At 46.9% G+C, this 27,748-nt stretch overlaps 1 protein-coding gene across 4 annotated transcripts in view; it reads left to right on the top strand.

Annotated features, from left to right (window-relative positions):
* The window catches only part of LOC144121365 (protein ABHD15-like), a 173,226-nt gene extending 145,504 nt beyond the window's left edge, over window positions 1–27,722 (top strand). The window contains exons 2-8 of one of the 4 annotated variants that reach the window (XR_013312608.1): window positions 6,940–7,423; window positions 7,483–9,192; window positions 9,925–10,165; window positions 13,455–13,671; window positions 19,253–19,542; window positions 24,089–25,866; window positions 26,096–27,722. Coding sequence is in view for 1 of the 4 variants with exons in the window: in XM_077654554.1 (XP_077510680.1) it covers window positions 8,891–9,192; window positions 9,925–10,165; window positions 13,455–13,671; window positions 19,253–19,542; window positions 24,089–24,274 (1,236 nt within the window). In the remaining 3 variants the exon portion in view is untranslated. Of the gene's footprint in view, window positions 1–6,939; window positions 9,193–9,924; window positions 10,166–13,454; window positions 13,672–19,252; window positions 19,543–24,088 lie in introns of all 4 variants that reach the window. The other 3 variants (XR_013312607.1, XR_013312606.1, XM_077654554.1) reach the window with 3 other exon arrangements.
* Window positions 27,723–27,748: the final 26 nt, after the last annotated feature.

Consider the following 27,748-nt stretch of genomic DNA (forward strand, 5'->3'; position numbering starts at 1 on the left):
TAAACCTTCGCCGCGGTAGCTCAGTAGTTATGGTGCTTGGCTGCTGACCCGAAAGACGGGGTTTCGATCCCAGCAGCGGTGGTCGCATTTCAATGGAGGTAGAATTCTAGAGGCGCGTGTGCTGTGCGACGTCAGTGCACGTTAAAAACTCCAGGTGGTCGAAATTATCCGGAGCCCTTCACTACGGCGTCTATAATAGCCTGCGTCGCTTTGGGACGTTAAATTCTCTAAACCAACCAAACCAACCTTCTTATGTTTTAAGCATGTGCAATATTGTTTTGTAAGAGTTATATATATATAACGCGCATTTCAACTAAGATGTTAAGCAATTTTAAAAAAGAGGCTTTTTGAGTTAGAAGAACGCTTTTTTTCAGCGTATCATTGTCAACGGTGTAGCGCATCAGAATACAGCTAAGACGTGCTAACTAATAGGTTGAGTAACTAATATTGTATAGTTGTGCCGGGTGATTTGCAACCATGGTCCACGTCGAGCACATGTATTAAATAGAGCCTTCCTTGCTCTGCAAACATAGCTCCGAAACTTCTAAGCTCTGTCTCGGACATCACAGAGTCTTTTCACTAGTGGGCTCTTGGAATGCGTGGGTGAGTTGCGATGAGCCTCTTTACCTCTGCGGTGCGGATCCTTTCCATAAATTATAACGTCAGGTGGAGCGCAGATGCCTTCGAGTGAAAAAAAATAAAAAAGCCAAGCACTGCCTCTTCCCGCAAGCCACCATGAAAGTTACATCCGTATAACAGCGGCGTCAAGCCAATCACAGCTCCAAAAAAGACTGGTTTATACGCCGTCATCCCTCTTTATTATGGTCGTCTTTATTATGCATGGCTGGAAGCTCGCGCAAGCTTCGCGGAGACCGTGCTTGATACGAAAATACGAAAGTTAGAGAACGCATGAGCAATGCATGTAGCGGCCCATGTGTTTCCGCCACGTTCATTAGGCCTATGTCGGCCTCAAGAGGAGACGGAGTTTGCAAAGCGAACGTTTTTCTGCTTGTCGTTTGTGCGCTGAACACTTTAGAATAATAAGCGCGCGCTTTACTTTTTTTTCTGTTCATTTGTTTACGTCGACCAGACGAGAGCGACACAGTGCACCGAGACGGGAAAGCCGAGTTAGCTTGCACAAGCTGCAGCTAGCCGCCCCGAGGCCTACTAGCCGCGACACACTATATAATTTGCATGATTTAGACAAAAAAAAACAAGTCTAACTGAGCAGCTCCTGCCAGATTCATGAAGACGCGACCAGTGGTTCGATAGGGAAGGGTAATTCGGTAAAAAGCATCTTTTTAGTCGCTACGATGGATTTCGCAGTGCGGCATCATGATCGCACTACAACACGAGCGAAGTATAAAACTGTGCCTCGGGAATTTTCCCAACCCTTACTTTAACAACAGCGTCCGCCAGCGGATAACTGCCTGGTTACAAATAGTCCTTCACAATACATGCACTTTGAAGCAATTTCTTTGTTGGATTCAAGCTGGCGCAGTTCGGGTGAACCCGGTCTCCGCTCTGCACCTGAGTCTTCCCACCGCTATTGCAAAACGCGTTTTTCTGCAGCCGTTTGGTTTTTATTTTGCACTGATGGATTCTCCTGGGATGATAGTGAACACGATAGCAAAGGTTGGAATCCCCATTCCCGCCTTACCATAAGGTAACAGCGCGCTTGAACATAATGGCGAGCAATTTTCTCCGAGTTTAGGTTGTTCATACTTTGTCGACTATCCCGTCCATAAAACATCGCTATGCGCAGAAATGCACTCTCTTGCAATATCGGTCATATTATTTCTTTTCACCAAACTTTGTAACTGTGAGGACGATTTGCTTTATTCACCACTTTTCTGGCTGGCAAGAGAAGTGTCCCTATATTAATATGGAACGCCTGGCTGGCTGCCGTGCCCATTTCATTTCATTGCGTATGAGCACAAAGTGCTTTGAAAAAATAACGAGTTCTTTAATCATTCTACACACTGAAACGACATGACTTCGCCGGTGAAAGCTTGCTTGCTTCTTTTTGAAAATTTCCAGTACCTCTGTCATCCTCTGTTGGGTGTTCCCTCTATATACATGTCCTACATGTATATAGAGCAGCATTTTTGAAAGCTTCGTGGGACAGGTAATCGATGGGGATGAGACTCCGGTTAAAAACGAGACTGGTTCATCTTTAAAGCAAGTACTGAATAGTTTTGCTGCGTACATTTAGCAACACTGTGGAATCGGGTCATTTCTTTTGGTTGTTAGGCATAGCTAAGTAAAACTGCAGGTCTAGTGAACGCGAGGTCAATCGTGATGGAGTGCATGGCCTGCGGAAATATTTAACGCGATAACTTACTAGGAATACATTTTAGTATCACATTGATGACAAATAATAAATTTACGAAATGTTAAACACGGGCAAGAGCTTCAGAGAAGTTTTCACTGCGCCACGCCGGGGATGGCTACCTGGAGAATTATTGCATGTCCAACATTCCTGGCCAAAAATTTTGAATACTGGAATATTGTAAGGTAGTATTACGGAAATATTGAAAATTATGGTCCACTCTTCCTGTCTGGAGCAAAAACTTTATTTTTTAGGGCTTTCATCGATTGCATCGAGCAGTTAAGATTGTCATCGAAAACCAGAGAAGGAATGTTTTTGACGACAGCAAAAACGTTTATAGCAATAAACTTCAAGTCTGCCGACAGGAGATCTACGGATATATTGATTGTTATAGTGAAATCTTACAATATATGAAAACATTGCGTTCATAAGCTGGTTCCCGTTCCAGAATTGCCGGGTATGATCATGTGACGAAATTGTGAGTCAGCAGCAGAATGTGGAAGAATTTCACCCGGAGTGCCTGTGATGCGAATGCGTTCTGTCTTCATGAGGTGGATTACAAGAGTTCGCAAAAATAAATGTGTTCAGTTGAGCAACTGATCCTGCATGCTCTTGTACAGCCGCTGACGACTTATAGAAAACAGCAAGCATCAACTGTTTTATCACTTTTCGTTTTTAAATGTTCAGATAGGATCCTTTCACAGCGTTGTCAAGCGTTCCGTGGGGCACGAATTCAGTCAACCAGAACACATGTTACAGGCGTCGATGGTGTGACTCTGCCTCGATACACGGGAAATACACTTTCACGACAATGTGAGCATTACATAAGTGCAGGTCGATGACGCTCGGCTGCACGGATCTATTCAGATCGACAGTTGTGTGTATATGTAACAAGTCGCTAAAATTACATCTCATGAACGTCTCCGCCTGAAGACAGTTCGACACTAAAGACACGTACAAGATGGCAAAAACCCGCCGCTCACTCCACAAAACGTTACATCTTGACCCCACAAAATCATAGCTTTGTGCCCTGAAACGCACTGCAGGTGCCGCTCAGTGCATAAACATTTTCACTAGTATTGACAGGCACACCATGGGCGAGACGTCATTCCCACTGGCTGCGGTGACTAGTATCCCGGAGATCATGGTAGGGAGCTGCGACTTGAGGCATTTGAACGAGAGGCTTGACAATGACTTCTGCCCAAACGCATGCACTGCTTAAAAAACGCAAGAGGACACAAGGACATACGACACGTGCGCGAACGTTTGGAAAGATGACCCTAAAAAATTGTTGCTAACTTTCTTTAAGATTTGTATTAACTTTCTATTGACTCCATTAACTTTCCATTAAATTTTAAAAGCAATCAACATCTTTAGAATTTGTATTAACTTTCTATTGACTCTATTAACTATTCATTAACTTTTACAATCAATCAACATCTGTTATACAAAGTCGGTAGAAAGTTCTTTTTATGCACTCTTGTCAGTAGGAAGTTTCTAGAGAATAACTTTCATATTGAACCAACTGGCCTCAGTGTTAGCTACTATTTCAAACTCTGGTTCGATGCCGGAGAGCTGTCGCGCTAGCTTCCTCACCGGGGGTTTGTTGCGGCGGGAGTAGTAGTAGGCTGGCCTTCAAGCACTGACTGGTCGATAACTTGGCCGCGAGGTGAGCGTCGATCGCTCGTTGTGCGCGGTTTGGCGGCGGCTGCAAAATCTCTACGTGTGGATCTAAATACCGCCCACGAGGAAGCGGGCAAAGCAGAGGGCGCTCCCTCAATAAGCATTCATCCATGTCAGGACGCACGAAAAAAGGACGTCATTTTTCTCTCCTACAGTCGTACTAGACATCGGCCCCGTAGAAGGGAGCCTTTGTTTCCATATTTCGAACACAGTGCGTCTGTACACGTGTGCATGTTTCGCGCGCCCTTGCGCATGTACAGTCATGAAAAAAATTACCGTACACGAAACTGTAAAAAAAAACATTATAACTTGCCTCGCTTAATTCGTTTCAAGCGGTGCAGCATTCAGGCCCATCATGCTTCCAGACTCCAGCAAACTGGCTTGTCTTACTACGCAAATAGAAATTATTTTCCGCGAATCCGCGTCCTGTAAACTTATCTCCATGTCTGTACGTGCGTGTGCGCTCATGCAAGTGGCAGATTCCGAGGCTATTACGCACTAAAATTGGCAGGAGCGGTAGAGGAGGGGGAGCGGGGAGGGTAAGGTGCCACCACCGATGTGATCTCTCGCGCACAAATTGTACGTCAACGACAGGTCACTCGACGGACGTGCATGCACAGTAGCTGCATCGCTAAGAACGTAGCAACGTTTTGGAGTTATCCGATGCATTTTCGGTGCACTAAGTGCTCTCCTATCGTGTTCGGCGTAGGGTACGAAATTTAGACTTTATTTTCCAATGACAAAATCGCACACTTTTTCAGATGTTATTCTTATTAAATGCCCAACTTCATCTCCTCCAGACATGCGGGAGCTGATAACTTTGTTAGACCTGACTTTTTTTTTTAAAAAACACGTGGTACGTGTCTGTCCAAAAAGCTGGGCTTTATGAGCCTGTGCCCCTTCGGAACTACTTCCCCTTCCGAGTCGGCACAGAACTTTTGTACTGTGAACTGCCTATCTGTGAATAAACCTCTCGCACGTAACTGTGTTCAGACTTCTTGGATATTTCCATCTAGCGCTGTTATACGGCGTAGTTGAAGTTGATAGTAATGTTTACATAAGCGTGCTAAACGACAATTACCACACCGCTGGAAGATTAGTAACGAAAATCAGGGGACTACAATGAATAGGTAACTGTAGAAGCAAAATTCTCTTGTAGCCTAAGGGTAACTCAAATGCATTTAGGGGAGCCACCGAAGTTTATGTCGTAAAAATTAATAATTAAAAGGACGGCGAGTTCCAGGGCAGTGATTGTTAAAGTTAAATGACGTTTTCTGTGTCGTAAAAAATAACAATTAAAAGGACGGCGAGTTCCAGAGCAGTGATTGTTAAAGTTAAATGAAGTTTTCTATGTCGTAAAAAATAACAATTACAAGGACGGCGAGTTCCAGGCCAGTGATTGTTAAAGTTAAATGACATTTTCTATGTCGTAAAAGATAATAATTGAAAGGACGGCGAGTTCCAGGGCAGTGATTGTTAATGTTAAATGGCATTTTCTATGTCGTAAAAAATAATAATTAAAAGGACGGAGAGTTCCAGGACAGCGTTTGTTAAAGTTAAATGACATTTTCTATGTCGTAAAAATAATAATTGAAAGGACGGCGAGTTCCGGGGCAGTGATTGTTAAAGTTAAAGGACATTTTCTTTTGGAAAAACCGAATAGTTAATTTTATTGGCCGCTGCTACCAACGCTTTTCAAAACAGACGCTCTTAGATTTCATCCATCTAGCCACCTCTACGTATCCGCAAAACAAGATAACAGCATGCTCTAATCACACAAGACGCTCAAAAAAATGTAACATGCAGGTGTCTGAATAAATAATTTGTGGGTAAAGTTGGACGCGGAGATGCCACCAGCGTGGTGTGCTCTCCAACTTTTATGTTCCAAGTGGACACATGCTTGAATATTGAAGAACACTTGCTCCGTTTTGTTTTCATAACGTATAAGGGCAACCAGTCGAATTGTTGAAAAAGCGAGTTTAGAACGAACCTTTTCATCATTTGAGACAGAACATAATAACCATCTAGCCTAAATTCACGTAGTTTTAAACCATCTTTGCATCATATATCTCACTCCATACGAAACACGCCGACATCCAAAAAGCGTCATCTTCTTACTTTGGCTCTATAGTCCAGCCAAATGGGAAAATGTAAAAGACATTACGCTTGCGTTTCACGTAACAGTGCAATCATTCAGTGAGATCGATAAAGATACAGATAGATAGAGATGAAGATCAATACACCCTTACAGATATCAATGTAGGTTGATGCATATTGTATGATGTTCAGGTGCAGTATTATTTTGTGCGGAGAATACACCTTTCTGCATCGCTCTGCAACCGGGCATACGTCGACAAATCGCTATCTGCGTTTAAAGAGGCACCGCACAGCAGCACAGTTTCTTTATTAGTACGAAGCTCTGTCTGCGCAAGCTGAAGCCAGTGAAGCCACGTGATTAACTTGCACATGACTAACAATACAGAAGTCACTAGTTCTCACGAATAAACAGCAATGTTTCGGGCCATTTCATTGCACTTTCCATCGAGGTTGTAATGGCCTGAAAGCAAGTTGCGCAGTAACGGTCTCACTTATCGCGGTGGACACCCGAACCGCGCCGTAAGAGAAAGAGTAGAGCAGGGAGCGAAAGAAAGGAAGAAAGTAGTGCCGTAGTGGAGGGCTCCGGAATAATTTCGACCACCTGGTAATCTTTAACGTGTACTGACATCGCGCAGCACACGGGCAGTGTTTGTTTTTCGTAAATATGCTTTCCCTGGCTGGTAAGTCGCTTAGGTTTATTTATTTACTTAGATATAATGAGCTCGCAGCTCACCTGAGAAAGATGCGAAATGCTTCAAGTCATACTAACAAAAGTAAGTGAATTCTAAGAGCATATTTTCTGATTTTCTGGCTCATTTCTTGCGCAGGTGGTGGGGTGAACGAAGTTTGCCAAGGCCGTCAGCGAACGTAATGCACCGGGCGGCGGAAGTCCAGCATGAGAGGCTACGACAAAATCACTGTGTTTCTGCCCGTTAGACTGTTTGGACATCGGCGCTGCTGCACAGTCCGGCGGGTGAATATGTGAAACGTGTGCTCTAGGCGACTGCTATGTCTAGTCCTCTTAGAAATATCGAGGCACGCGTGTCGGCGCCGTATTTTCCGCTCAAAAAGCCACGCAATGTCTACGCTACTTGCGTCAGTAAAGTAGTCAGTCATTAGGCTTCTAATCTTTTCTCATTAACTTGTCCTACTAAGTCATTTGTCCACTGATGACGAGAGCAGAATACATCCCTCAACATATCGAACTGAGGCAACTTATTGCCAGTACCGTAGTCGTCTTACGACAGCGTTCCGTTTAAGCTATGGCGAGCGCGTGTTACGTACCCGTGTGTTGCAAGTGATTATAGTTGGGCAAATAACTAGACGTGTGTGTACATCTTCTGTGAACAGGCTTCAACGCTGGTTCCAAGATTTATCGGCGGGCAAGGTTAGCAGAAAGTTGCACTTATAGCATTAAATAAAACCAAAAACCGGTCGGCGAACACTCAGCGCTTTTGAAGGCATTTTTCGTGTTCCGGCACTTCACCACCGCCGCCATTAACTTGCGTTCAAACGAATAACGTTCATCAAGGCGTTAATGACTTTATTTCGGTGTTCCCCATTACTGAAAGGAAAGGAACCTTTATGTCTCAGGTAATTGATAATACAATGTGCGTCGTTTCCGCTAACAAACTTGCAACTTAATTAATCTCGGCCCTTCCGTTTTCCAGCTCCACGCATTTCGCTTCGTTCGCGGGCAGGCTAATGACCATCGCTTGGCATTTTATAACTCATGAAGCATGAGGGGCGTGCTCAGAACGTTATGTGCAGACGCAGCTTGTTTTGTTGATTGTGCTGACAAAGTCACCGTCAGCGAATTTGTGACACAGAGCTACTGCTAGTACCTTCATCTGATGACAGATCGACACTGAACATACCACAGAAGAACGAAGGAGTCAACCCGGCCATGGACCCGAACAGAACTGAATGATGGCTGAGAGGGCTTTTGCCAGTGTTGATATGTGACATCTTTGTGGATCGAACATGCTGAATATCCGGCATCATTGCCAGCATTTGATCGTCTTTGAAAAGCCTTCCCAGAGCACATCATACACACCTGGTCACAAAAGGTTCCTGTCTCCAAGGCGACAAGCGGGAAATGTGAAGGGGCATAGTGCGCTTCTGAAAAAGCAAGTTCCAGACACATAGTTTTCAGCGTGTTCAGCCTGCGCTCTCTGCTTTGGGGACGCCACAGTGGAAATTTGTGACGAAACCTTTCTGCATCGAACGATCAGGAGGTGTGCCAGTGCGCTTATCTAACCTTCTTCCTGACTCACGTGTGGGCGAGCAGTTACACAGGAGACACTATTAAGGAGTACTCCTCTGTCCAGAATTGACAACTCCAGAAATAAGCAGATCCCTCTGCCAAATGACTGGACTAGGTCGCATTGTGCGTTTGATATAATAAAACCCCAAATGAGGACTTGTGATCAAGGTATTGGATACTTACTTGGAGCACTTTTTTCATCCGACTGGTTGCCTTTATCAAGCCGGACTGAATACTGGATCCCCGCACTTACTATGTAGCGAACACTGCTCTCGACTCACACCCGATTTATATGGACCGACCAGGACCTCACAGAGCAGTCACAAACGCAGTAAGGTGTGTTCGTTGTTCCCACAAGCTAATCCACGGACTCTGCAGCGGAATAACTGTGCCATTGCGTAGGCTACGCCAGTGACTCAGCTAAGCTGAACCGCACCACAGTTCACTGAAGCTGCAAGACTGAACCTGCAGCGCACGCCGCGCTTCGTTGCTCTGGTCCCGGTCTTCACGTCATGACAGAAACGGGACCCATGGCAGAGGCCATCCAGCTGCTGCTGCTCTCTCCACTCTCCACGTTCTCTGTGCTGGTGTGGCTGGCAGCGCTGGTGCTTCACGTGCTGTCACCGCGGCTGGAGCCCCGCGGCTCGAGGCCGAGGCTGGTGGCCCGCGAGTCTGACTTCTCGCGGTTCCTGTCCACGGCGATCCCTGCGCTGACGCAGGCCTACGCGCCCCCGCCCTGGGCGCGACATCCCACGGTCCAGTCGCTCCTGGCGGCCACCGTGCTGCGCCGGTCCACGGACGTGCCTTTCTTCAGGTGAGCTACAAGCCTGACTTTTAGAAAATGTGATTGGGGCAGTGAGAGCGAGATAAGACTTGTTTATTTTGCACGGTTTTACCAGTCCCTCCGTCTGTCCTCTGGTCTGTATGCCCGACTGCACGTTGACGTTCCAGATGTTGCAAGAACTCCCAGTCCAATCCCACGGGACAAGTAAGGCGGTAGGCGCGGTGTGTTCCTCTGGCACAGCGATCTCGGCCGCAGCTTGGTTTCGAAGATAAGGGCTTCGGGGAAGAATTTCGTTATTCCTCTCTACCCTGTGCGAACAGTTTAAAGCACGCACTTCGCCAAGGACTGCGTTTGAGCGGACTCTTGCTACAGGCATGCAGTCCTGCAAAACTTTTGTAACAGATTATACGTCGTTCATGCACATGATCGTATATAGTCATATGTGATCGTCTACCTGTCTCTCCACACGTCTGAGCTTGCTGCATTTCTGTCCCCTGGTTTATCATCCTTGCTTGCTCATCCCATACAAAATGTGGAGTCAGTCCGAGAGATGATTTGACTCTAGGTGCGGCATAGTTGCGCCTATCTAGCTGCATTTGAATCTGAAGCAAGCAAGGCAGTCGCTGTGGTTGCTTCACATCAATTGCTCTGCGCGAGCAGCTTCGAAATAGCTGCGACCTGCTTACTGCGGGACCAAGAGTCATTGCCACGCGGGTAGACACGCGTTCATTGGATCTGACTCTGCAGCGGTGGCGCGCGCAGGACTCACCTGCAGCTCCGCGACCGCGGCCTGGTGGCCCTGGACTGGGCGGGCAGCACCCCCTCGGCTCAGCCGGCCAACCCGGATGAGCTGCTGCTCATCGTGCTCGTGCTGCCCGACCTGGGACGGGACCCGTGCAGCGTGGGAGACACGTGCCGAGCCATCCTGGCCAGGGGCATGAGGCCCGTGGTGCTCACCCAGCGGGGGCACGCCGGGTGCCCGCTCACCACGCCAAGGCTGCAGGTGGGTGCGAAATCAAAGAGAAAAAAATCTGCATGGGGCTTGTTGGCAGTGCATGATTAACACAGCGAAGACAAGACGAAGCAATAAAAAAGAATGAACACGGCGCTTATCTTGCAACTGTTGTGTAATATCGAGGGGCGCTGATAGTAAGTTTGGCAGTCAATCCCAGGGGTCGCATGACCACCACGATGCCATCAACTTGCCGCTTTTAGAAAATTACCTATTTTTCGTGATTGTGATAGGGGCCAAAAACTAATGCAAGCAATTCCAAGATCTAACCCCACAATTTCCATTTTTCTCTGCGCTCTCCCTATCGATAATCTCGCGTAAGATATAACCACGGTTTTCGGAGACGGCAGTACAGCCTCCTAAAGGTGGAAAACATGCTAGGCCCCTACAGTTAAAACAAGATTCCCGTCACACAGCTTCCTGCGCTGCGTAAATCTTGTGTAACGACAAACCAAACTAGCCCAGCACACAACTTTAGTAGTGGTGCGAGTGCCTACGTTAAGCTCAGAGGACAACCTGGCTTTAATATGAGTTCTCTGAGAACATACAGGCATAGTGTATGCTGCGAAGTGAGCGAGAGAGAAAGCCACTGTATTAAAGAGCGACATATTAAGCGCGCAAAATATCCTGGTCATGAAGCACCAGAGCCCTCTTGCGGTCTAGTCGGTCCGACGCCAACGAGGTATTCCAGGTAGGAGCTAGGGCAGAGAGGAAGGGAGTTCGCAGGGCTAGTGGGCACTGAAAGAGACAGTGCTGCAGGTTAGAATAAGGTGAGGGGCAGTTGGGTTTGGAGGGGTCAGTTCGAAAGAGGTGCATTCGAGCTGGGGTAAGAAGGGTGTATGAGTGAATCTTGCGCGGAGAATATAAGTTTAAGCGACGCTGAGTGGAATCTGGGGTTTGGGGAGTGAGAGAGAGAGAGAGTCATAGAACTGTGTGTAGTATGCCTCGATGATGCGTTTGTAGCTCTGTGCCTCGTCACGCGTCGGAGGGCTTGACAAGGGGATCGCAGGCGCCCGAATAAGAGTTTCGCGGGTGAGCTTGGAGACCAGCTCTTTGCCTACGATCCCAGCATTGTGGTATTACCGCATTACGGGCATGGCACTACGAGAAGGCTCTAGTGAAGAGGTCCGCAAGCGTTAGGTTCTTCACCATGCACCCGAATTTCTTACTACAACCGTGCTTTTTCACCCCATTTGACCTGAAAAAAATGTGGCCCCTGTGGCTAAGCACCGAACTTTCGACCGCGTACTCAGTAGCAGGACGCTATTATCGCTCAGCCACCAAACCGTGTCAAGCGGGCCAAATGAATCAGTTCGTGAAAATAAACAAGTGAGTTATCCGCGTCATCGATGAATATATGGCTAAAAATTCGCAAAACGGAAAGTGCGCCAAAGGTGGCCGTAGTCCAAACTGTTTCTCAACTTAATCCAGACATAGCAGGCATGGTTTGTCTATCATCACCAACTGCATCATCCGCCTGGCCAGGTTACGTCAGCTGGAAGGCAAAAGCATCTGCGATGCAGAGAGAGAGAAAGACGGAAAGGCAGGGAGGTTAACTAGGCAACGCCCGGTATGCTACCCTACACGTGGGAAAGGGAACGGAGGGTAAGATAGAAAGGGGAGAGAGCAAAGGGAGATGAACACTTTTCCACATGTCCATTGGCCATTACTTGCAGGGTACACAGGGCACACACACTGATAGTTCACAACCTTTCACTCAGTCCTGAGTCCTTCAAGAACTTCAAAAGTGCCTTCAAAGCTGCCCTCTGCGATGAAGGCTTACTCCAAGGATCCAGAATCTTGGCTTCAGTAAGGGGGCTGCGATGCAGCTTTTATCAATACAACTGTCGTTCATAACTTCCCCTCACAGGATGAGAGACTGGAAGATATTTTTTTCTGTAAATAACGAAAATAGCGGCATTCCTGCGGTGTTCAGAAGTGAGGACGAGTCGAATGTAATCCCATACAGGGAGCTTCAGCTTAGAGGAAACGTAGTGGCCTAGACGCATACTTAAACAACCGGGTTCCTGATGCAGTGGGAACGCACACGGGCCACTGCGCATGCTCAGTACCACGTGCCTTCTTCTCTCAACGTATGCGCTATAGTACTCACATTTGCCGCACTTTGTAAAAAGCAACACTACCGAAAATCATCGCTTTCTTTACCGCCAAGGGGCATTGCTTGAGATTCGATAGGGCACTATGTAATTCGCACAGTCACAATTAAGCTGCATGCATCTGTTCTGTTCCAGGTTGCATGAAATGAGGAAGATTAAATTAAATTTTAGAGTGCAGACTTTAAGCGCCCGTTCGGGGATTGAGCTGTGTCGCTGTCGTCGGTGTAACCGAGCCAGACTGATAAATAAATAAATAAATAAATAAATAAATAAATAAATAAATAAATAAATAAATAAATAAATAAATAAATAAATAAATAAATAAATAAATAAATAAATAAATAACCCGTGGGGCTGCGCACAGAGCTTCGCTGGCCACTGCACGAGAGCACAAGGCTATCGCCTCAGTCGATCACGCGTCTTGTTAAACTGCAACACTCTCTCACGTTGTGCATTGTACATAATCGTCTTCTAAAACTAATACTGCTGCCGGACTAATGCACATAATCTCGCGCGCTGTGCATTGCACATCGTTGTTTTCATCAACTAATACTACTATCGAGCTAAATATCGTCGCCAGACGTGCCGACGACCCAGCAAAGCAGAACAATGAACCTACACAGCCTAAGACACCGACAGAGCTGCGCTCAAATTTGCATTAGGGAGAATCGTAATCGCCCTTAGAATTTTTTGTCGCTGATATCATTTCAATACACTTTTAAACTGCGGGTGTACGTCTCCAATATCAAGGTAGAAAGCTGGGCTAGTTGATGGTCCGTTATTAAATAAAAAGACTGGCGCTTACGTAGTAGGACGCTCTTGCAGGCTAATTGGTTCATAGTTCCAGAAAGGTCACAACAGCGCAAAATACGAGGACATATAGGCAATGAGGAACGCACAAAACACCACGGGCGCCCGTGGCGTCTTGTGCGTTCCTCGTTGCCTATATGTCCTCGTCTTTTGCGCTGTTGTGACCTTTCTAGCGCTTACGACGGGAGCGAAGAAATAGGAAAACCGCTAACCCTCAGCTTTTGATGATTAGCCCGCTCGTCCTGTCTTTTACCCATTTCTTCGTCCCTGTCCTAAGTTCTAGTCTTTTTAGTTGAATCTCCGCTGTGCTAAAACTGTCTACCGGGTCGACAACGTGCGAGCTCTCACTGCAGGCGTACGGCGACCCCGGTGACCTTCGGCAAGCGGTTCGCTTCCTGCGCGCCCACTACGGCCGCTGCCGCGTGGCCGTGCTGGGCTTCGGGACGGGGGCGGACCTGCTGCTGGCCTACCTGGGGGACACGGGCTCCTCGTCGGGGCTGCTGGCAGCCGTGGCCGTGTCCCCGCTCTACGAGCCGGAGAAGCTGCTCGAACAGTCCCCCTGGCCCATCGGTACGCACTACCCGTGTCCGCCATAACATGCAGGTCAAAGAAATGGAAAGAGGCGCACTTCATTCGTTTCGATGTTTGGAGCGCACTCGCTGATAGTGTGAATGCTGGTTTATAGAGGTCTGGCTGGTTTTTATTTTTTTCAGCAGTACTAGCTGCCTTCTTATTTATCTCGGAAGTACTCAAGTAACACTTGTTGCTGGGGTAGTTGGGGCATAGTTCTATGTACAAACGTTAGCGCAAAATAAGAGACATTCACAAGAAAGGTGGAGAAGACAACGCGCTACTGACAACTGATTTTTATTGAAAGAAACAAATAATATATATGCGCACCGTCACACCATCTATCAGCTGCAGCAAACGTCAGAAAGATGAAAGGGTCATAAAAGCGATAAAAGACAAACACTAAAAACATTACTTTGTTAAAAACGATAAGATCGGAGAAAGAACATTAAAAGGCATGACACGTGGTGTCAAGGGCAAAAGAAACATGAATGGATGAAGTACTGGTCCTCATCAATACGCAGCTGATGATGACGAATGCAAAGTTTGACGAAAGACGAGAACTCGTATGGCGAGTAAAAAAAAAACATTACTGTAGAACAATCACTCGCCAAAAGGAAGAAAAATGAGCTAGAACAAATGATGTTCAAGGACACGTACGGGTTCCTTGTTCACATATGAAACGGAAAAAGGTGTCCTAATAGGACGCGTGGACTCATGCCTGAAGAATACAGACGTACGCTTATTGCGACTATCATCCCGCTGACATATATTGCTAACCTGTTTTTCGTTTGATTTGTGAACAAGGGTCCCGAAACGTTATTTGTTTTAGCGCATATCTGTCACTTTTGCCGGGTGCTTGTTTTACAATAATGTCTAAGCAGAGCTCGTTCGGACGAATTTTACACGGTTTTCGCTGTCTCTAATCGTCTGAATACGCGATGAACAACCGAGGCGAAATCGAGAGGAAGCAAAGAAAATCGCGCAGCTCGTATGAGCGCTGTGTACTTCGCCGTCATCAGCTGGGATTCTTCAAAGATAGCCTAGACCTCAATAGGTCATTTTTTATCTTTTCAACAAGCATCTCCTAACAAAGTCAAGGACTGCATCTAAAGCATGCACGAGGATCACAGTTACTTTTTACGCAGTGTTTCTTCTGGAAGCATGATCTCTCCATGCCAGTTCAAGCTGGAGGCAGAAGTTGAGATCAATTTGTTCTAAAATGCGAACTCAGTGTTCTCTTACATATTGGTTGTGTTTGCACTAATAACAGCGTTGGAAGCGTTACAGCTCAATTAGGTTGCTACTGTCCTGCTACGCCTTTGGTGCGTTCGTTTAGCGCGGATGCTTGCATAGTAACAGAGTTGAGCTCCAAGCAGCACTGGAATACTGTCACATACCGCTGTGCATCGCTGTCGGCAGCAGCTCATTACAGTTACACAAGGCAGGCTGCAGCGCCTCAATTATTGCGTCGTCATTCGTGACCGCTGGCAGTGCTACGTGGATGCCGTCTGCAGTGTGGAAGTAGGAAGCTCTTGGCGTGTCTGATCTCTACCTAATTACGTCTCCTGTCTTTCAAAAGCGTGGCCTGTCATGCAGCAGTTATGCTGCTTGGAGGCTATTATGTAACCTTTTGAATCTAGGCGGTACAGGTATTGACGTTGTTCGCTCATCCAGTATCTGTGGCGCCATCTGTCGCGGTTTGTAGACAACAGCAACAAGTGTACGTCGACGGAAAGACCGACCGGCAGACGGCGAATGGGAACTGGCTCTGTACATTTGTGGTTGTTTGTTGGAATCGATGGAGCTGGTGGAAATGAGGATAACGGATGCGCTATAGCACAGAAGTGGACCGACAGAGCGATTTTTCACTGAGGCTTCGGACAGCTCATGCGTATTCCGCGGGTCTCGCAAATGGGCGGACGCACGCAAAGGCACTCATCGCAGTGCTACACACATTTCCAGTGATATGCAAAGCCTTTACGCCGGCTTGGTGCAGAATGGAACCCTGAAAATCTTCCCGCGAAATTGAACTTTCTCCAGTATTATACGGCACTGCTCATTTTTTAAAATGCAGAAAAGAAGGCGTTTTCTGCACCGGAGCTGTTAATGGACTGTTCCTGGGTTAAGCGACGTTGTATAGCGATGTCGTGTAACCATAAAAGTATACAAATGAAGGCGAAGGAGGATGGTAAGGCGAAGTCTGTGGAGACAGCGTTGAGTGCGCCGATTGGCTACAAGGCGTAGTGACGTCATAGGCAAGAAACGGTGCATGCCACTGTTAGCGGCGCAAGTGTTCCAAGTGCTTCCTCCCCTCTCGTGAGGTAAACTTGTTACCTATATCTGAACAATAATGCGTCCTCAGTCAGCTCTTTCTGCATAGTGAGCGAGGCAGCCTGTACAAGTTGTCTGTCTGCGGCGTCCACTGTACAAGCCGCCTCGAGCAGAGGCTGAGCGGCGGCGGCGCCGGGATCCTACCGATCGAGTCGCCGAAGCGAGGATCTGAAATTGCGCGCTGTCTATGTGCAGACTTGGTGCAGCGACTGTTGCTATTATCGTTCAGAAGCATCGACTGTTGGGCGATTATCATGTCACCTTACCGACAACGAGGCGTTGTTTACCATTTTGAAGGACTGCAGGCGAAAGTAACTGTTGATACAGACAGTGGAACTATGTGGGTAAGCATACTGTGTTGTGCAAACTTTAGACCTGTATGTGTCTGAATGTCTTACTGTAAGCCTATCAGAAAATATCCCTCCAAAGCTTCGCTGATTTCTCATTACCGAGTATCGTAATCGTACTGTGTGTTCTTTTTGTGACCAAGCTTACAGTATACGATTCACTGTGGGTCGTTTTGCACAGGAGGGGTACTTTCTACCATCGTCGAGTAGCCAGTACGGAAATCATTTTATTATACCCAAAGTCCAAATCCGTATCACCAGTCTCACACATATCGGTGTGAATGACTTCCCCATATCAGGCTTCGTACCGAATAGTAAAGGCCACTTTTTTTCCGCACACCAATCAGCTTATGTCTACAATCATGAGGCTGACAACATGTTTATAAAATGAAATGACAAGACATTTCTTCAATAATTAGGGGCATTTTAAGCACAAAATAGTGCGGACGCCTGGCCAAGACATGCACTGTCCACAGCGAGGTCGGCACCGGGCATGGGTCTCGACATGTGCAGATGCCACCAGCAACAAGCCATCGCAGCTCAAGGGCATTGTGTACCCGAGGGCGTTTCTTTAAATAGTATATAATCGTGTGCCGAACGAACGGTCGTACAGCGATCTCTGACAAACTGGAGCGGCAAAAACGGATGAAAACGGCCAGAACTTCCGGCGCATGTCCGTATTCTCAGCTCTTTCACTGCTTCGCTTCGTCACAGGCCGATGTACGGTCGTTTGTTCGACGTTTGTTTGATACTGTTAAATAAATGGCCGGGTGTAATTGTGCCGGCCCATGCGAACGAAGGAAGCTTGATTCCCAGTAACCACAAAGATGCTTGCGCTTTCAAATGGAGGGCGATAAATATTTTCAATATTTTTTTGAGAATTTTATTTGTGCCGCCAGTATAGAATTTGGGATTTCCAGGGACCTACACCTGATAGGTGCTCGGATGGCCTCTCACACTGTCTCATGCACTCAGCTACACCAGGTGCTCTGATTACCATTAGGCGTAGAGCAAAGGAGAGTAAGTATTAACAGTTGAGAGGAGGTAGTAGTGATTGATCACTTTATCGGCCGGCCGCCTGAAATAGAAGATAAATAATGCGGCTAGAGAGCCATGCCGACGGACTGTGCCTCTTGGATTACGAAGCGATGTGAATGGTGAACAAATATCACTTGTGGTTACTTCGAGGCACGTCGTAGTTAAGAAAACGTTGCCGTACACCTGAATTCAATTTAAATATTCAGCCCCTAAAACTTTGTGTTCAAACAGGGGCCTTAATGCTGGCGCAAAAAGGAGAATTTATGGTTGCATGCGACTCCCACGGCAATAATGGTGACCGAGACTAATTAAATTCGGCTATGCAAAGTAATCTGGGACTACCTAGGCCTAGTGCTTGAGTGCATTGTATTTCCGCGAGCACAAATGATCACTTTATAATTGCAGAAGAAGCGTATTATCTTTATTTTCACCACTTTATACAAAACAATGAAAACGGGTAGTTGGGAAAAGCGCTGCTGTTTCCGCAGCTTGACACAGTCACTTTTACATTAGCTTTAGCGAAGTGGTTGGGTTGTTTTGTTGTGTTTGGTTTCATAGCGCATAAGCAACTAAGGCCATTATGCTCTAAACAAAGGACTGTGCGTTTGGTTTTTTGTGTTTAAAATAAACCTCTTCTTTGACCTCAGAGTTTGTTCAGAAGGTTTAATGCTTTTAAAAAATCTCAAAGATATGAAAATTCGCCAATACCATTTTTCTCCTAGCGGTAGGCTAGAATGGGATGTGATGTGTTCAGTATAAGAACGTGCAACATGATTTTTTTCTCAGTTTCTGAAGTTTTATGCACGGCAGTAGGACGTGGTTGATTGCGAGCTCATCTCTTCATGTTTCACATGCAGATTTTTGAAAGTTTCAAAAGTATTAAGTTATGTGTGAGATTCGTATGACCAATGTGAAGGCGGCATGAAATTACTTGTGTAAAGCGTTATCGATGGCTACATAATTTTTTTCCTCAAGGAGATGCTTGTGAAGTGGGTAAAAGTACACGCATACAGTACATCTTTTCAGGGGTTCACTCTTGCATACTTCAAAACAAAAAAAGGAGAAGCTATGAAATGATTTAATATAAGGCACATATACAACAGCGATATATAAATTCCCGAAAAACACTGAGAGGAGTGCAGTGTTGATAACATAAAGAGTAAATATGTCGTTCAGCGACATTATAACAGAGTCTATGTACTAACAGTGAAGAGGATTTAGTTTGGATGGTAATGAATGCTTAATCATTTATATCCCATAGCCGGAACGCAAAAACGAACAAACAATGGTGGCTTATAAAGAAAGCTGAGACATTTAGAGCGAAAGCACTATTTCACGTGGTCTAATCGGCTCAACAAGTTTGTGTGAAGCTTGACTTTGAGGGTGACCTTTGCCAAACCGTGAAGAAATAAATACATACATAAATATATCCACGACTGGGTTTCGAACCCGCGGTGGCACGAACAGATGAGCTTATCTGACCACTGCACGAGAGCATATATGCTATCCCCGCAGCCGACCACGCCTCGTATCAAACTGCAACACACTCGTGCTGTGCGTTGCACGTCATCGTCTTCATCAACTAATACTACTATCAAACTAATATCGTTGCCAGGCTTGCCGACGACCGTGCAAAGCAAAACCATGATATAACCAACCTAAACACATAAGCACATGCTTTTGCACGTCTACTCGGTTTAACGACGCTGAACTCTCCCGCTTTTGGTTGTCATTTTAAGTTTAGCAAAATTTTCATTACCCTTTAAAAGATTGATTGATTGATTGATTGATTGATTGATTGATTGATTGATTGATTGATTGATTGATTGATTGATTGATTGATTGATTGCCTGGGCACGCAGGCGTCCTCCGCCGCCGCGCTCTGCAGCGCGTGGTGTCCGAGCACTGCGGCGTTCTCTGCCGGGCGGAGGTGTCCCCGGTGGACGTGGACGGGGCCCTGTCGGCCTCCAGTTGGCAGGACGTGGAGCAGAAGGTGCTGTGGCCCGCGTGCGGCGCCACCAGCGCTGCGCAGTACTGGGAGCGCAATGCGCCTCTGCGGGACGCCGACGACATGGCCACGCCCCTGCTGTGCGTGTCCAGCGCAGACGACCCCGCGGTGCCGGAGTGGGCCCTGCCCATGGACATCTTCCAGGTGAGGAGGTGCTCGCCACAGCTGTGCGCACCGGCCACGGATATGCATCTGCTTCGCTTTCCTGGAACATGTAGCAGTCGTCCCTTTATACGATATATAGCTGCATGGCCTACACTTTCGGCAGTTCGCGCAAAACCCCCGCGCCCCTAGCGGCCGAATCACAAGACATCTACATATACAGGACGAAGAGGAGAGGAAGAGGGCCCTGATGCGCACCTGCAATAAAGCGTCTGCTATATGTACGCAGCCGAATGGCATGGCCTAATGACAAATGGGACCCCAAAAGCGAACCTCTAATGACGTAGGGGACCGACATTTTTCGCTCTCTTAATCACCCATAATTCACTCTTAGTTGTCATCTCTCGACACTAAGCGTAGTGCACCAGCTATAATGCAGGCTCGTCTAAGCCTATTTTCGTGTTCATTGCTTCACAGCACAGAACAAAAAAAAATAGGACACAAGAACTAAACTAGGTTTTACTGTAGTCCAATGCATGTGCGATGGAATCACTGAGAGCAGAATGTCGCAAAAAGGGACACCCCGAGGACTTGCAATCCAGGAACCCAACCTATCTTCTAGCGGCGATGCTTAGGTCCCGCATACTGTCTTTTTTTTTTTTGCATATCGTTTGTCCTTGCATGTTTCTTTTGCATTTATTGTAGCTTATACCGCTGGACAAGCTACCTCGTTGTTCTCATCGCACACCAGTTTCGTGCTATACCGGCCGACGACAGTAAAATAAACCAACTCGCCCAGCTATCCACACTTCTTCGACCAATTCCTCTTTAGAACTCGGTTTGCACGAGTAAATAATTTGCTGTCTGTTGTCGCTCTCATTCAACACGAAATTTAGATCTGACTAAATTGGAAACTGGATCATTGTCAGAAATCGCTGAAATTTTGGATCATCGCGGGTAGGCCGACGAACTTAACGTTCCGGCTCTTGGCCAAACCGTGTAAACGTGTGCGTGCGTGCGTGCGTGCGTGCATGCGTCCGTGCATCCGTCCGTCCGTCCGTCCATTGGTGCGAAAACGTCTGAAGAATTCATATGTAATACAATACCACCAACAGCAGCAGCAGAGCTATCCTTCCATGCACGGCAAATGCTTCCCCATATTCCTACAATTAGCCCTGTTCGTGACAGCTTCGGCCTCCTTACCAATACAAACGTCATAACCTGATCCTTCCACACAGCTCTCTGCCGCCTACTGCCGTGCTTTCGTTCCCTTGGTATCCACTCGGTTATCCTTAATGACAGCCGGTTATCTTGCCCTCGCATACACGCACTGTCCATTCCCATTTCTTCGTCTTGATTGTTCCCTAACCCACTCCGCTCTCCTCCTGTCCATTAACGTTACACCGATCATTTTGCTTTCCATAGACCTCTGCATTTTCCTCAATCTAAGTTGAACCTGTTTTGTTAGCTTCCACGTTCCAACCCCATAAGTGAGTACCGGTAAGATACAACTGTTATATACTTTTCTATTGAAGGATACTGCTAAACTGTCATTCGTGATCTGAGAGTACTCGCCAAGTGCACTCCACCCCATTCTTATTATCCTAGTTATTTCGCTCTCCTAATTCGGATCTGCGGTCACTACGTAAATCTATTCGCTTACCACTTCCAGTGCTTCGCTACTTATCACAGTGTTACCTTCGAAGGCTGTTAGACAGTACTATAGAGTTTTGCATAACTTTTACTCACTGTTTCTTTTTTTTTTGTGCCTCTCCAGCTCCTCAAACATCTTCTGCACTTCGTCCCTTGAGTCATTTAGCAAGGCAACGACATCAGCGAATCTGATGTTACGAATTTATTCTCCGTGAACTTTTATCCCCAACTCTTCCCAACTCAGTTCTCTGAAAACCTCTAATTAACACACGGTGCACAGTACTGGAGTGATTTGAAAGAAAACAACTTCGACGGAAGTCCGTCTGGCTGGGTTCTTGAGATAGTTGAGAGAAAACTGACGCCAACCAATATTTTTAACTTTAGTACCCAACGTTTCGGGACCAACTCGGTCCCTTCTTCAGGGGTGGCTAAAGTGTGCCAGCAGCAGCAGCGGGTTGCTTCTTTCGCTCTCCCTTTGTTTGCACGCGGCGCAGTAAACTAACGTTCGTGGAGGGGATCGTTCATGGAGCCCTATTCGTCGCCGCCTTTGTGATGGTTCCTCCCTCCCTGACACCCTTCGTGCTTGAGATTATAGCGCTTCCCCTACACCTCGTCTACACCCTTGTCACGCAATTCCTGCATGAATACTGAGGATTTGACTGAGCCAAACACTTTCTGGTAATCTATGAAGGTCATACAGGGTGTGTCACGTAACTTGAATCAAGGATTTTAAAAAAAGCGCCAATTCAGAGCTGGGTTGGATTAACGGCAATATTGTTTCGCGTCGTGTGGCGCTCCTCAGAGAATTTTATAAATTCCGCGAGGGAATTTTGAGGCGCACGCTATTTTCCCACGCGGTGCACCCCTGAAGAACCGAGCGTTGAGCCGGGCGACCTCCTGTTCCCATTGGAATGACAGGCTGGTCAGACCGGCGGCCGTGGGGATCGAACCCTCGACCTTCCGATGCCGAAGCGAGCGCTCAAACACAATCGAGGCCAAAGCTGCGGTTAAAAAGGGCCACAAAGGGCTTTACCTCATAAGGCAGATTTTAGTCCCTCGCGGATAAATTTTCCATCGAGGGAGGCCGAGATGACCAAAGGCCCTTTTCTAAGCATTTCAGCCCAGAGGAGGCGGGCACCAGGCTGGGGGAAACCTTGTACCCATTAAAAAACTGGTGGCTGCTCGGCGGCACTGATGATCGAGCGCAGCACCTCTGCAATTCGAGGCGGATGCTATCACCGCAACGGCACCGCTAAGCACACGACAAGCGCATGGGAACATTTGAAGCGTAAAGAGTTTTGCACGTGAATCTCAGTGTAATTGCAGGCCTCATTACGCATTGTGTGTACGGTGATAAGGTGCTTTGTAATCCACGTAAATTGCGTTTCATTCTGATTATTTTGCACCCTAAACAGCCGAGCGTTCGGTCGGGCGCCCACCTATTCCCATTGAATTGACCGGATGGATAGACCGACGGCCACTGTTGCTGGAGTCGGGCAGAGAAACGGGTGTACAGGAAGAATCAGACTTGATTGGATGAAAACAATTGTATCATAGCAGTTTTCATTATTTTTTTTTACATTCTTTGCATCTACAGCTCACGAACAATCGCAAACACTAGACAATTTTAATTGCACGGAAATGACAAAGCACCGAAAAACGCAATCTCAGTGTTCTCACTTTCCACATGCAAACACAATTATAAATCCATCATTTTATTTAAAGTATCACATTGTTAATAAAATGTATAGCCACGAAAAAAACGGAGGAGGGTGCAGCTTTATCACTTTAACCTTGATACAGTGACTATAAAACATTTCTAACTTTTTTTTTGTACAGAGGAGCGGGACGGATCGACAGTTGCCATATCCTGCTGATCTGATGTTCTGGTTTTCATTCACCAAGTGTACAGCTGTCTTATTCGCCGGTGTCATTAATTATAAATTATCTCCAAAGCGCGCATGAACCTTCTTCTACCGGTTCTCTTTAGCGCCGGCTGTTTTCAAGCGCCAAACAACGATTTCTTCCTCATATCTCTTAAATTAATTTAATTAATTTACACTTCGAGAAGAGAAACTGTTTAGATTGCACGAGGTTTCAACTATCGACGAACAAGCGCTAGTTTATTGTGGAATGTTACAACAAGCGCGATTCAACCTAGGCTGGCCCCGAAGCATCCAGAGCAGCCCTCCGTTCAAACGCCATAATAGATCAGCTGACCCCTCCCCCCCCCCACCCTTCCCAGCTCATGAAAATCGCCAATGCAGGGTGAAAAGTCTTTCCAGCGCAATCTCCTCACCATCCTTCACCAAATCCTCACTCAGCTGATACTCACCTGTCGCTTTTCCACCTTGCATTGCTTGTAAAGCTTTCTTTACTTTCTCTTTCGTTACCTGCGAGTTTTCTAATTGCCTCGTAACTCTGGCTTCCTTGTTATCATCCTGATCACTTCGGATACTGTACATATACGTGCAGGATCCCTCGGCTGCCCTAACTATCATATCCATATTGGTAATGGCACTGGACTCTTAGTCCCTTAGGCTGCACATCTGGGTTTTGCTCACGCCTAATTTCCTCTAGACCGCTTTTATGTTAGCTGCGTTTGGCTTGCGCCATCAAGACGAGCTGATCCGCTAGATAAACCGGTGGTAACCAGGAATTAAGGGAGGATTAGGAAGCAATTGTGAAGATACATCTAGTGGGCACTGTAAAGCGTGCAGCACCTAATCGACTGGGCGCGGGACGGTCACGCTCATTCGGAGCAATGACGTTTACGTCACGTGGTAGACGGTGCGCGTGTATAGGCCGCGATCCGGTCCGCTCCTCGAAACGCGCCTTTAAAGAAATGCCCCAGGTTGGAGTATCGGGAAGAGAAGCGTGTGAAGAAAGAGTTGGTTGCGATTTTGACGAGCGTCTTATATATAATTCGCTGCAGAGTGACCCCCAGCTGTTGCTGCTCCTGACCGAACACGGGGGCCACTGCGGCTTCGTGGCGGGACTGGGCTGTTCTTCGCCCACTGTGCCGCGTTCCTGGGCGGACGGCGTCGCCCTCGACTTCATCGCAGCCACCCTGGACTTCACCACCCGCGATGGGCCGCTGCGCAAGTGCGCCACCCGGTGAACCAACGCACCCATGCGAGCCTCAGCCATTCTCTGTGCACAAATGCGTGCACCCGCTGTTCTACGCCGTCATCAGTGCTGGTGTGCCTGGCACCAAGTTTTTGCTCTCACCACCGAGGGTTCAGGGGTGGCGGTTTGTGCAGACTCTGATAACAATCATTCAAGACTCGTCCAAGAATCTCCAGGAATTCCGTGAGACCCGTGAAAAACTTCACTGTGACACTGGGAACGCCCTGTGATTAGCCTACGAGGACTGATTTTCCTGAGGGATGACCCTCTGAGGACACACCAACAAGGGCGCTGCGAGCTTCGTGGGCTTTGTGTAGGCCCTAAAGTCAGCTTCGTCGAGTTTTGTATTAGGTGATGACAGCTTAATGAGGTTTGTGTATGTATGTTTGTGAGCCCAAGACGAAGGTCCCAACGATTACGTGTTCCCGCTTTGCGTGCGACGGACAGTGCACAAACTGCGGGTCCTGCAAGCAGAAAATGTAAAGAGCTAACCATTTGGCGTCTGCCTGAAGGCAGCAGTGTTCCTGTGCAGCTCTGTTTGCGCAGTCGCGCGGTTTCTTGAGGCAGCTATTTATTACCCTATGGTATGAAGCTGGTGAGCTGTTGGCATTTATTCTTCTCATTCTGAGCAAAACAGTGTAGACCTGCGACCTTTCCTAAGAATCACCGACGCGTCTCTTCGTCACTTACGGCGAATTTCGCTCTCTCGTTCGGGAGTCCAGGAACAACGTCTTGCTAAACGAGTTCAACGTTATTCAAATGCAATTCCACAGTGAACTGAGGGAAGCATTCGAGAAAAAGCCCCCCCCCCCCCCCCCCCCCCCAGACCATTCACCTTCACGGACACGCTAGACAAACCAAAGGGTACTTGCTAGTCCTGCAAAGCGCAGCCTCGCTTTTCCTTGAAGAACGCTGCAAAGTGTTCTATAGAATGAAGCGCGAATGTTTGAGGCTAGAAAGTCTTGTCTTTTGGGAGGAAGGCAAAGCGTAATTTTTTAGTTACCTTCTGCAACCAATATGGTGGTCTTCTAGCGTTATTAAGTGAGTGAACAACTAAGCTTCGCGAAAGCAATCAATGACGCTGTCTTTTTCATTCGTGGTCTCCTGTTACCTGCTGCATTCATTTCCATAGAGCTTACAGCGTTGACTGGTGTGTAAGATAGTGTGGACGTGGCATGACCAGCCACCACAATTGTCTTCCTGAATTTGTGCGAAAGTAAACGTGTGGGGAAAGTTGCGAGCTCTGTCCTTGCGAAGCAACGCAGAAAAAAAAAGAACGTATGGCGAGGGCTTCCACGATGTATGCCGCACTGATAGTCAGTTCTCGACTCATCGTGTTCAAATTCTTCCTGTTGCAGCCTGCACGACCCGTTTCTGGGTGCAGCAGAAAAGCTTTTGCTGACGCTGTCTCACGCACACAAGAGTTCCGATCAATTTCTTGCGTGGAAGGCGAGGACGTAGCTGAGTGCATGCTTTAAAACGTGTAGACAGCAACGGACCTCTTTCGTGCGGCTTCGTTATTTACACCACTGCACGCATACCTTGCAAGGTCACTGCATCCGACTAATTAACTTCAAGGCTCCAGTTCACTGAACAGAACACGTTGTGGGGCTAGTTGGTGAAGCATAGTTTCTCGAAGTTCTTTATGGCGCTACAAAAAAATGAATAAATGCAAAAACTGTATAAATGCAGGTTGTGGAAGCCTCACTAAAGTTAGTTGGAGTCAGCGCCCGCCTTGTGTACTTCTTCCTGTGTCCTTGTTTTTTTTTGTTTTTTGTAGCGCTATAAAGAACTTAGAGAAACAAGGCTCCAGTCCGACGAGATACATCGAAAGCTTGGAACGTAGTGTCACCTGCTGATGATAAGCTCTGTGGCGTTAAAAGACCACTAGCGCTGGGCGTACGTGACCTTAGTACAGATGCAGCAAGGATGCTTCTAGTGCCACGAACACGGCACAGGCTTCCCGGCTGTTTCTCCTCTTGGATGGAGCAACAGACCCTCTTTAACAGCTCCGTGTTAGAGAAGTTTGACAGAGCGTTGTTGTTATCCACTGCACTCAAAACAGGCAAGAGTTCTTATTGTTCCACCTATTTCAAGAACCAGCGCCAATCTTTGTGGCTTAGTGCAAACAGTTAAACACTCTTTGCTCGTTTATGACTCGGAAAGTCTTGCACTTCAGTTCCGATGGCAAAGGGGACACCCAGCGGCAGGACAGAGTCGAAGCTTCCAGTATTGTCGTTTGTGTTCCCTTCTGTCGTCGTCACTTACTCGCTAATAGGCCAGACTCGTCTCTGCGTCTTCATATTATACAGGAATAAAAGGCAGAGGATGACGGATCTCCTGAGGTAACGCAAGGCGAGACTCTTAAACACCTCAGCACTACAGGTTTAACTTAACAACAAAGAATCAGGAAAGAAAAGTGTTTAGTGACTGGTCCTCCCGGTCTAGCATGTTAGGCGAGGTCGCGCACCAATTCTAGCAAGTGTGAGCGCATTCAGCGTTGATCGTTGCGCTGTAATCATCAAGAGTACTATTTTTTCTTCTATTCGCGACTGAAATGACATTTTGGCGCCGTCCATTTTAACCAGTCACTCTCTAAAAAGCTTTCATTTAATTCTCCATTCATGCACTTATCCATCCTTCTGCACCGACGTGACAAGTTCTGGGCCTCTGCAGAAAACTTCGGTTCTATGCAGCACTGCAGGCTTCAAGTCGCATCAGTACGTTTAAACCTGTCGCTGCCTCCCTGCCAGCATAAAAAAAACACTTAAATGCCAGGGAATTGGAGGCGAAATGACCGATCAGTCATCGCCTTCCCATTCGCGATGGCATCTTCATCTTTGAAACTTCGCATAGATAAGCTCGGACTGCATGGTTTTAAATGCGCGGATATACGAGAGTATCATCTTGTTTAACGAACTTGCTTTAAGGTCGTGTGGTATACCGCACTGGCCGTGAGCATACACAGGTGTTGCTACTTACCAACAAATCTTTCAATATGAAACGTCTTTCACTTCGCGAAAGCGATCATACGAGTGCTCACTCTGAAACGCGAGAACAGCGACCGCGATAAAAAAATACATTTTAGAGAAAAATGTGTGCCATTGAGGCATTCAAGAAGGAGAGTCGTACATGACACGTCAGAACCCAGTAACGTGTCTTGCGAACCGGAAAATCTTACTGCGGAAAATAAAAAGCAATTTTTGCGAGGAAGAAAATAACAGCTTGTCTTGTACGATTCATTGTTTTGAGAGAGTGAAAGTGTTATTCGTTGTTCGTGTTAGAGCTTCGAGGTTGTTAAATTTTGCCGCTGTTTCGTATTGTACCGTCTGAACAGCTGTTTGTTATTGTTGTGATTTAATGGACTGCCAAAAACGAGTTATGTAAATTTCGAACTGAATGTGTGGTTTCTTGTTGAAATAAATGTTGAAGAACCGCTCTGTCGGTGGCTCTGTTTGTTATTCCT

This window comes from Amblyomma americanum, chromosome 2, assembly GCF_052857255.1.
Source record: "Amblyomma americanum isolate KBUSLIRL-KWMA chromosome 2, ASM5285725v1, whole genome shotgun sequence".
Taxonomy (NCBI): domain Eukaryota; kingdom Metazoa; phylum Arthropoda; class Arachnida; order Ixodida; family Ixodidae; genus Amblyomma; species Amblyomma americanum.